This window comes from Aphis gossypii, chromosome 3, assembly GCF_020184175.1.
Source record: "Aphis gossypii isolate Hap1 chromosome 3, ASM2018417v2, whole genome shotgun sequence".
Lineage (NCBI taxonomy): Eukaryota > Metazoa > Arthropoda > Insecta > Hemiptera > Aphididae > Aphis > Aphis gossypii.
Window position 1 is genome coordinate 17,798,802 of NC_065532.1, and position 12,025 is coordinate 17,810,826.

General features: G+C 30.4%; 1 protein-coding gene across 1 annotated transcript in view; it reads right to left on the reverse strand.

Moving 5' to 3' along the window:
* Positions 1-648: 648 nt before the first annotated feature.
* Positions 649-12,025, reverse strand: part of LOC114124903 (alkaline phosphatase-like) — a 30,491-nt gene continuing 19,114 nt past the window's right edge. Inside the window, exons 4-8 of the mRNA XM_027988348.2 lie at positions 11,035-11,198; positions 7,903-8,116; positions 2,350-2,483; positions 1,275-1,707; positions 649-1,218 (exon numbers count right to left, since the gene is read on the reverse strand). Of these exons, the coding sequence (XP_027844149.2) occupies positions 1,040-1,218; positions 1,275-1,707; positions 2,350-2,483; positions 7,903-8,116; positions 11,035-11,198 (1,124 nt within the window). The 3' untranslated portion in view covers positions 649-1,039. The remainder of the gene's footprint in view (positions 1,219-1,274; positions 1,708-2,349; positions 2,484-7,902; positions 8,117-11,034; positions 11,199-12,025) is intronic.

Below are 12,025 nucleotides of genomic sequence, written 5' to 3' on the forward strand. Positions count from 1 at the left end.
TTGAGTGCAGCAAGTGTAGGAATAATAGATAGGTCTGATGTTAATTCACTTAAATATAATGTTAATTAAGAAACACAAGTTAAGTAATAGATTTATAAATTTATTATTTGTAAATTAAAACACAAAAACTTTTATTTTTAACGTACATAAATTGGTTCTCCATGTATAACCATCACCAAGGGCACACGTAGAGAGAGTGTCGTTGTATTCCAGTGCCCGATGGTCGATGGGTGTCTTCTGAGCCGGTAGGCCCTAACTTAACCGGGTAGGGTAATAAATTTAGATAATGGTCAAAGGACATAACAATGTCTGATCACAGATTTCTACTATCGTATGAACACTATGAACATATGTGCGACTAAGTATATATAAGGGATTATGATGATGCCACTATTATAGTTATATGTGGCTATCATTACAGTGTTTAGACTTGCAAAACCAGCATCCTACCAAGATATCAAGGATAAGGTTAAGGAAGCAGCAACAGGACCATTGAAGGGAATTTTGGGTTACACTGAAGATGAAGTTGTGTCTTCTGATTTCATCGGTGATACCCACTCATCAATCTATGACGCTAAAGCGGGAATTTCATTGAACGATCAATTTGTCAAACTTATCTCATAGTAATGAAGTTTAATTAAAATAAAATTGATCATGCACTAATTTATTATTTATTTATTTTTTAGGTACGACAATGAATATGGTTACTCCACCCGTGTTATGTACATGCAATCTCAGGATTAAACCGTTATTTCAAGCTATTACTATAATAGTTGCGATAAGTAATTACACATTCGTGTTTTAGAATAAAATTATGCCTTTTTCTTCCGCATCGTCCTAATGTTAGTTTACTGTGTGAAGTTTTGAATAGAAATATTCATTATTTTAATAGTAATTACATTTTATTAAATATAAAAATCCTAAATTAAAAAAAAAAAAAACAATATATATCTACCTCGATATAAAAATAATAAATAAAACAATCAATTTTAAAAAATAATCAATAAAATTAGTATCGAAATCTTAATACTATTACGACTTAATTCAAACAAAACAATGTCAAAATGAATATGCATATAAGATAAATGTTGGAAAAATGTGTATAAGAATGGTTCTGTACTGGTTCACTTCGGTATAAACCAATTTTTGTTGCATATGCTATTGCATGAGCAACATAATTTTGTTCGTGAATAGAATGAAACAGATGTCCCATTGGTCCTATAACAAAGAATTGAATAAGAAATTTATAAACTACTTTTCTGTTAAAGATTTACCTTTGGCATATACTGCAACGTCACTTCCACCGTGTACTCCCGTTTCTTCTGGAATACCGACTTGTTGAGCATAATCGTGACTAGATGTACTACTAACTGCTGTTGGATCCTGTCTGATGACTAATGAACCAGAACGTCTGTATACTGGATATTTAGCATATCCAATGGAATATGTTAATGTAGTGTACTTAACATAGTCTGATTCCGACGTTCCTGCCACATCAAGAATATTATTTCCTCGCTTTGGATATCCGTTAATTGATAATGTGTTTGCATGGTCACTGGTTACAATTATTAATGTGTCATCTAGCATGTTCAACTGTTTTAGCAATTTGATTGAGGTACTGATTGTTTTATCAAATTCTACAGTTTCATCTAGGGCTAATCTGGCCATGCTTAAATGGTGTGCTGCATCAATTAAACCATTTTCTACCTACAATAAAATATAATAAATTAATATAATTGAAATTAATGAACTAAATTTTCAAGTTAATGAATTAAGAATCGAATTAATAATTAACGAATAACAAACTTTCATTCATAGCTTAACCAATAATAATTCTAAAAGCATTAAATTTTAATTATAAACTTGTTAATTGCTATACGTATAATCTGTCTCACGAAAGAAAGGTACCGTTTCGCACATGTAGACTGTGAACCGAGGACCACCCGTGTCACAACGCACCACCAGATTGGGATAGTTCGAGACAGCTCGGTAGTAAAGTAATTTTTTCCCAATCTGGTAATGCGTCGTGCCGCAGGTGGTTCGTGGTCAACAGTCTATATGTGCGAAACGGTACCTTTCTTTCGTGAGACAGATTATAGTTACTGAAGCCTAATAGGATAATTTACAGTATAGTTTAAATGCACAGTCTAGGCGTAAGAACACTTAATTTTTTTTTAAATTTCGAAAGTATATTTATATTAAGATTAATTCGCGATATTATAATTATAATTTTCCTCAGAGCAAATTAAAAAGAATTTATTAATACTAAATACGGTGGCAGATTATTTTGTAAGTTATTAAAATTTTCAATTTCATATTTTTTTTATTAATTTTAGAAAATATACATACCATCAAAAAAAATCCATTTTCATTTTTTGATATTACTTTTATTGCTGTTTCGGTCATCATTTCTAGTGATGGTGTTTCTAAAAATTTTTTGTTTCTAGTATATTCCATTGGCATTGTCCCATTTGCAAATATTCCTAAATAATAAATACATTATTATTAATACTTATACTTAATGGTTCGACCTAATGCATTCTGATTGGTTAGTAAAGTGATGTTAATTCAATTTTTCATCTGTTTTGTTTTATCAGTGTGTTACTCTAAAATGTGTTTTTATATTTTATATTTATGTAATGCTAATATTTTTGGTTGTATATTAATTGTTTTTTGTACTAGGAGTATATGTTATGTTTTTTATAATAACCATTGCGGCTCTTTTGAAAATCATAGCCTGTGATTTTTTTGGTTTTTTGTAAATGGCTCATTTATACGAAAAGGTCCCGATCTCTGCCCTAAGTCATTCGATCGCTACGGTCGCTATGACAGGTAACTATAGCTGATATCAGGTGAAATGATTTTGTATTAATGGAGTATTATTTAGAATGGCGTAGCCCGTTTCGCCCAAAAATGACCTTCACCGTTTTGCCCGGATACCCATTTCGCCCAAATTTTGTTTTTATATGAATCCTATTTCGCTTAGAGTAGCTTAAATCAATTTGAAATTAAGTTGGAAATAGTCCCGTCAAATATCTATTATATTTTAAGGAACGTTGTAAAATCTATAGTAATACATTTACGGGTAATTGATTTAGAAAAATTAAGTCAAAATAAATATCGTTTATAAATAATAATATGTAAAATCGATAGCAGATAACACATAAGAAATCCAGTCGTTATCGAATTGAAATCGATCAACATCTATAAAGGGAAATTTTGATAAATTTAGTCCAAACAAATATATACATAAATGCGTTAAAATATCAGACATCAAAAGATGCAAATATAATTTAAAGGCTAGTACACAATCAGAAACAAATAACGAGATACCGATAATTATTCGCAAGGAATTCATTAAAAGCATGTGTTATAATTTTAAAAATAAACTATAAAGTGTAGACTGTAGGTATTAACAAATATATTTTAAACGATTAAAATCAATTTTATTATATGTGTAAATTTTTATAATAATGTAAATTTGATTTTTTAATAATGTTTTTATAAATATTGTGGACTAAATTTTAAAATTGTTAAATGTACCACTTTTACGAAAAATAAATTTTGGAAAACAAAGTGTATCGCCTCCTTGTGGTGTTTTTTGGATAATGCTTGTAACAAGACACATCCATTACAGTAGGCAGTGTCGCACTCTCGTATCACATTATTAGTTAAACACGGTACTGCACCCGACATAATTCTCCATAGATGGCGCGGTGCAGCAGTGGTTTTTGGTAAGAACCATATTTTTAGTCAATATCAGCTAATAAAAGAAACTTCTACAAGACATTTGCTAATAATTATAATGATATTTAATCTTATAAACTATCCACCCGTCTGGCATAAATTGTTATGAAAAAAAACTTATTAAAATAGCGAAACTATGAATTGCCATTTCGAACCGCTACCACCAACCGTACTCGCAGTACGCCTCCAAATAGGGGCCAGAGATGAAGAGATCCCACTTTCGACACCAAAGCCTTCCTAAACAAAAAGCTAGTGACACGGTGGGGTCCTGTGTACATTCGTTACTGTCAACAGCTGAAGAGGCGTTGCAAACGATAACTATATACTTACATTTCTCCACGTGTCCACGGGTATTTAATAACATTCACCACTTATACTTTATTTTCATTTTCTTCCGTTTTACGGTACGATTCTGGCAACGAATATGAGTCGTTGCAATACGGATCGAGTAAGAGAAACCGATTGTAACTTAACTTCGCGTTTTTATTTTATTACCCATTTTACCTTACTGTGCCGGCAACGCGCATCAGCCGTTGAAATACGGAACTATAAGTAAAACCACTTATACCCAACAGCCTACTAACACGACATTTCCCGTATCGGCAACGTGCGTCCGCTGTTGCAATACGATACCTATATATTTTGTTAGTGTTTGTAGTGATCGTGCTCGTCATCCATAGTATATTTTTGCGTATTTCCCAAATTAAAATGATAACAATATTATTTATAACGGCAACGACTAGTAATATACATATAGATACGTTATTTTTGCTTGTTTGCTAGGCGATTACATCAGTCTATTTTAACACTACCCATTAGTTTAACGAAGCTGTTCTTTGATCACCATAGTAATTTTTATATATTATATCAGGTAAGATTGTTGTTTTCACAAAACAGATTACTATCTTTATATTATATAATATATTATATAATATTATATTATATTATATTTGTTTTTTTTTATATTCCTCTGGCTAATATTGTTACACCCGCTCAGATTATTATATATTACTATTATTCTTCATATGACATTATAAAAGTATTGCCATTGTATTATTTTCATTTATTATTATTTTTTGTATTAAAATTGTAATAAATTGATTTGAATAAAAGTTAATAAATATAGAAAACAACCAAGTTTTCAATTTTGTTACATGCTAAATGCTACTCAAATATTATAATCATTACCAACTTAATTTTAAATCAATCTAAACTACTCTGGGCGAAACGGGAATCATATAAAAACAAATTTTTGGCGAAAAGGGTACCCAGGCGAAACGGTGAGGGTCATTTTTGGGCGAAACAGGTCCCGCCTATTTAGAATAATCAAATCTTAAATGTACACCACAAATAATAACTTTGACGACAAACCTATTAAATTTTTTTCTAATTGGTGTAAAAACGTGGAACATTTTATTACATCTTGATGTATGTATCGGGAAACTCTTTACTACTAACACTCTCATATGCTGCACTAATAATTGCATTACGACACTGTTAATTAAAAATTATGAAAACCTATCTACAGGTTATTAATCAAAACTATTATATTCTTCAAATGCCTTTAACTTCAAAACCAATGATCTGCGCCAATTTTCGTTTGTACTATCGTTTTTGGCGAAAAAAAATACGAAAAGTTAGGATACCAAAAATATTTTCTAAGTCTCATAGGTTGATACAAATAATAGGTACTTTACGATTTGACAATGAGTCGAGGAAATAGTATTAGGTAATTTTCAAAACATAAATGATCAAATCTGGAAAATGAACAAAAAATGTAGAAATAAAAATACTGATTGACCAAATTAATTAGATTGTAATTACTAAAATAGATGGGTAGTATTGGAGAAATTCGACGTGCACACTAGATTACAGACACAGACACAACAACAATGAGAATAGCGCATTAACCATCCAACCAGTGCAGTGATACGAAAACAAATATTGTCCATATTAAGTTATTAACTTATAACCAGCAATCAGTAATCACATATTCATATAACCTAATTGACTATTATATTATTAAATTTGTAATTTTATAACAATATTTCGGTGTTACTGCAATCTAACAGTCTTATTTTATTTCAAATCGGACCTCGTCTTAGTGTTCTGTTACTTGTTAGTCATTTTCATTTTTCATACCATGTCGAGTAAACGACTCGGTGGTCAGGAAAAAGTTCTTGCAAAAAAAAAGACTTTTACTGTTGAAGACTGGTGAAAAGTGCCACAAGATAAATGATTTTTTTTCAAATCAAAAAGAATCAGAAATAAAAGAATTAATTAAAACAGAATTCGGAGGGGGGAGGGGGTTATATTGAGGAAATAAGTGGGCTGCTTATTGTTCATTAGGGCTGGTTAAAAATGTATGCTGCACCCGACAAAAATCCTGCGCACGCCTATGATTGGATGTGATGTATGAAATTCAAAATTATCCGGAACAGTTGCGACGTATTTAAGTATAAAAAAAACTCTATTATAAGACTTAAGTATCAATCAAGGACTCTCTTCATTTGAAAAAATAAGTAGAACAAACATTTTAAGTAAAATTTAAAAATAACTTAGTTTTTAAAAAGTTATTTTAGTGGTTTTAATTCATATTTCATAAGTATAATACCTATGTACATTTTACAATCAAAATTATCGAATTTATATCGTCGGGCACTAATTTTAATAACCAATACAAATACAAACAGATTATAGGTTATACCGAAAATAACAAAAACACCTAATTTATTTTAATAAAATATATTAAACTAGTAATGTGTAAAAACAACAATTTATAGTCAATAATTAATTTAAAACGATGATTTCATATTTTCCCCATTTCGCCTACAAAATTCGTCCATCGGTTATAACTATTAAGAATCGAATCTTATACTGTAATACGATGGGTGCTGGGCGGTTGGCTTTGGTTCTAGGATGAGTAAATATGCACTTACAAAATTAAAACCCAAGTAAATAATATAATTTTTGTACATGAAAACGGCCGGTGACCAAGTAGCAACCATCATGTAAACTTGAGAGCATTATTGTACGACAATGTATGAATAAGAGTAAAATACGATAATAGACCACAATATTAAAATGCATAAGATACACTCAATGCTTATAATACACGTCATAATATTATAATGATTATATTATACAGTTAATAAAATGAGTTGAATATTTATGACGGGCGCCAGTAAAATAACAACAATAATCATAATTATAATAAATATGACAATACAGTATATCGCCACAGATTAAATAAAACCAGATATAAATATATGTTATATATTTTAACCTGCGCGGTTAAACGGTTGTTTGCTGGCCTCGACGAACACGTCAAATTCGTGGTTATATAATTAGTTATTGGTTATAATTACTATCGGTACATAACGATACTATTGATATTTATACTATATACTATAATATCATGACAGGACATATACGGACATAGGAATTCGTCTGAGTGACGAGCACGAGTTCAGACGACGGGGAACGAAACACCGGACGGACGTTTCAAAGGCTACAATATTAACACGGGCGATCGACCACCGTATCGAAAAGGCAACAAAATAAAAATGTGTTCAGAGACACGCCTATTATAGCAAATACGGAACGCAAAAGCTGGCAACGCGACTTCTCGTACGACAGTCTCAGTTAAATAGACTGCTCAGGCGACAACATAATATATGCATTAATGGACTGCAAATGTCGTTTTCCCTATCGGTTTCATCGTTTTATCGTTAGGAGAGGAGGAAATGCCGTTGAACCCTCGAGAGCTTATCGCCCGGGCAAAGGTCGAAAAGCTCCTGCAGGGTCATAGATAATAAAGAATGGATAGGCCATTCGCCCTTATCATACGTTCTCAAACAATTTATGAATGTAGGTGCTTTTTTTTAAAATCCATATATATATATATATCAGATTTTCAATAAGTGATAACCAAAAGTTGAGATAACAAGCACCTTTGTGAGACAGAAGATATCTGCTCTTTAGGAACGACGCACCTAATGTTATAAGCATAGGCGTGGCCTATCCATTCTTTATTATCTATGTGCAGGGTGCGAGCTGTCAGCTGATAATATAGAATAGATAGCGTCTATCGAAAGTCTACTGTGTATGATACTGTACATATATTATTATGTTAAAGTAGGTTATTAGACTCACCTAAAACGTATTCTGTTTGTTCCGTATCTAATGATTTTATATCGTGTACGTTGGTCAAGAACTGATGCGACAGGTTGTTGGACTGCTTGTCGTCTATCCACTCGCGGATCAGGTCTCTGCGGTCGGATCGCACGCACAAGGATTTTTCAACCGTTTCCTTCGGGTTCGGCGGTGAATTAGCTTCGAACGATTTCTTGCCGCCGCCCATTATAACCTGTTTTCGAAAAACAAATCGGTACAATGCATTATAAATAATGTTATTACACGGTGGACACGCAATATACCGGCCATAACATGAACTCGAGCAAGATGAACTGCACACTCGGGTTTTTAATATAAATATTTGTGTTTTAAAATATTTGAGACTGGTCTGTTATTGCCACGCTATACAATAATAATAACCGTTTTATTTTTTATTTTTAATAAATTTTTGAAAATTACAAAACAATCATAATGATCAAAGTTATATATTTTAATTTAGGTATATGTAATTATGGTAAATATTTTCAATAGTATCAATGGTATCACACCGATGACGTAGTCAAATATTCTGAAACTTCCAAAGGTACATTTTTTCGAGGACATCTTTGACTAATCATTAAAACAAAAATTTTAATCAAATATTACCTATACATATTATCAAAAGAAAAACATACTTTGGGTATTTTTATTTGAGTCCCGGGCCCTTGATCTCTTCTGCAGATTATACTACACTGTAGGAACATTAGTATACAGTGAAACTCGAGCCAGTCACCCTGCAGACGGGTAACTTGTAATGCAGGTGATGCAATTTGCAACAACTGTCCCCCATCTCCCTCAGGCGGTTTAGAGCAAAATAATTATAATAAATAGTTAATATTTTTTTAATCTTTATATTCAACAATAGTAATATACTGGTTTATTTAAATAGGTATATACATTTCATCACAACGGACTCAGACATTAAATGTATATATTATATGTATTATAAGGTAAGCCTATCCAAACCTATTTATGTTATAAATGCATAGAAGATTTGTTAGGTATGAAAGCATATTGTTGTTATAAATATGATCAATGGGGTGTTTCAACATTCGAAAATACCCTCCTGGCTACGCCACTGCTGTAGACTACAACACGTCTGTATGGTACATATATATTATTATAATGAATGAGGTTGGTATATGTATAAAAAATATTGTTGTTATTATTGTTACCCCATACCGGGAAGTTTAGTATACATTTTACGCATAATCTGATCGTTTCCTACTATGTCACGCTTGCAATACAATAATATTATTATATTATTATGAGTTATGAGTTATGACATATATACGCTGCGTATCAGCGAACGCGTATAATTTTTTTAAGAATAAAAGCGTATTCACACATTAACACGTATAGCATAATATATGGATTATGCCGATTACAGACGCTATCTTGACGAAGATTGTCTCTAGACGCCACAAGATATGATTGCTATTTAAAACAATATGGTATTATTATTTAACAATCAGTGTGACAGATAATAACTGTCTGCCGCGGTCCGAAATTAAAAATATTCGAATTCCAACGTCAGTAGACGAGATATCACACGTAGGTCGTAGGTATAGTAGACGCGACGTAATGATATTATAACGATAATAATCATAATAATAACAAGGAAAAGATATAAAATAAACGAAAACATGTGGGAAAAGAAAATACTATAATATTATTATAATTTAAATGAAAAATATAAAATATATAAAAATTAAAAATATTTGAATAATATTATGCATTATACATAGGGCTGGATTTACAAAGTTGGAGTAACTGGAAAAATAATTATACACGTAAGTCCACGTTTGGAACGGATGGTTAATGCTCTGTGTAATTCTTAATTTGAGTCCTTTTTAACTATACAGATTGGTAAAAATTAAAAACAGGAAAACATTAAAAAAAAACCCTTTAATATATTATATAAGTTAAATTTCAATTATAATTGGTTTTCATTCGTTAATATCGTTTTTAACATCAAATTGATTGTCGGTAATAACAATGAATCAAATTTTTCTTATGTTAAAAGTACCTGTTGAAATACAGGAGTTGAAAATTCACTACCATAGTAGTATGATGCATACATAGTATTAAGTTATCAGAGCAAAATTAAAGACCAACACTTTGTTATCATTGAATTAGGTTTATAGGTTATTAGGTTTAGATGCTAATGTAGAACTTGCACACCATCGGAAAATCTTAAAAATGTGTATGATTCTTATTTCCAAAAGTCTTTATTTGTTTATTAAACAAGTATGACAAGTATACATTGTAAACGATTGCAAGTTTTGTTTTTTAAACTAATTTAAACTAGGTACAACTTTGTTAATAGTTTTCTGTTAACACACGTGAAGATGGAGCTTAGAACATTTGATAATACATGAAAATGTGAGTAAATCATAATATAATTAACGAAATATCGTAAATCATTATACTACGAGTTAGGTTAGGTCAGTAGGTTAGTTAAAATGGCATACTTACCAAAAAATAAAATCTAGTTAAATGCATGCATATATTATATTCTACTCTAAGAAGACATTAGTATTATGCGGGATATGTTATCTCCGTCTTATTAATGTGTAGTATAAAAATTTAACGTTCAGAAACATAAATTTTACTTTTTTATTTTTATTATTAAAGTGAATTGATTTATTATCAAATTTGAGAGTTAAAATATTATTATAATTTCACCTCGTATGTTTTTTGGGGATATAATAATATATTTTAATTTTTATCAAATCATGAATATTTTATAAAAATGCATAAGGTGATTTTGATAATAATATTATTATCTTTATTCTTTATAAATGGTAAAAAAGAGACAACATATAATATGCGGATATAATATTTTATTAATGTGCTTATAATTATTATACTCGTATAAAATATTTTCATCTTTAAAATTGTAATAGTATTATTACTTATTAGTTTTTAGATTATTATTTTTCACTTAACATCATCAACACGTTTTGAGGCTTTCTTAAATCTCTAAGTGTCTTTTAATGACTTAAACACTTTGATTGGGTCTCGTAAATGAACACAATATTAATGTATATACTATACCTATAATTTACATAATATTATAAATAATTATTTTATATTATAATAACGTACCTTAAAATTTCGTCCTGGTCGGTCTTCTATGAGCTGCCTTGCGATATCCTTGCAGTTGAACGCGGACATTGGCATGGCGGTGTTGCATTCCCACTTCCGATTCGACGCCCGAGCGTACAGGGCGGCGGGTGTAGCGTCAGTTATCCTGGAGTTGGTAACAAACCCTGCAGATGTCACAATATGACGACGATGATGATTAATAAAAAAAAATCGAACCGATAAAGTCGTTCAAAAAGTTGTCATGAATAATTTTTATTTTTTTCTGTGCTATTAACGCTATACCGCTTTTACGGTATTATTGTTTTTGGGGTGATATACTCGTATAGTTTCCATCAAAAATTAAAAAGTTCTGATAACCATGTAAAAAAGTTAAACAATGATTTTAAATTTAGGCAATATATTATAATTCACTATATGTAATATACATAATGCATAAGCTGCGTGTTGTAATGCTTTGAAATTTTGAAATAATACCATAGACTGTACAGTGTACACCTAATAATATACACCGATAACCATCTATCGGCTTAAAATAAGTATTTTTATTTATAAGTTTTAATGTTTCAACAGATCAGATTTTATATAGGCTTAATTTAAGTTTAATATAAGTATATATAAGAGCTATGAAAATTATTTTGTTAACGTACTTTACTTATGTATAAATATTTATTTATATTTAACCATAAACCGACTTATATCGTACAACAACAACAATTAAAATATAATTTGAATAAAACATACAAAAATATAAACTAGTGTAATATATAGTTAATATATAAGTATAAAATTATGTACTTTAACCGGTTTACACAATAATTATGCACACTGCACAGATATACTGGCATACTTCAGACGAGGTTTACCTTCTTAATGGTAAATTAAATATAGTTAATATATTCGCATGTATGCGTGTTATAACGTATAAGCCACAGTACACATATAATTATATCAACTGCGAAGATGAATGAAACGGCGAAATAATTACATATTT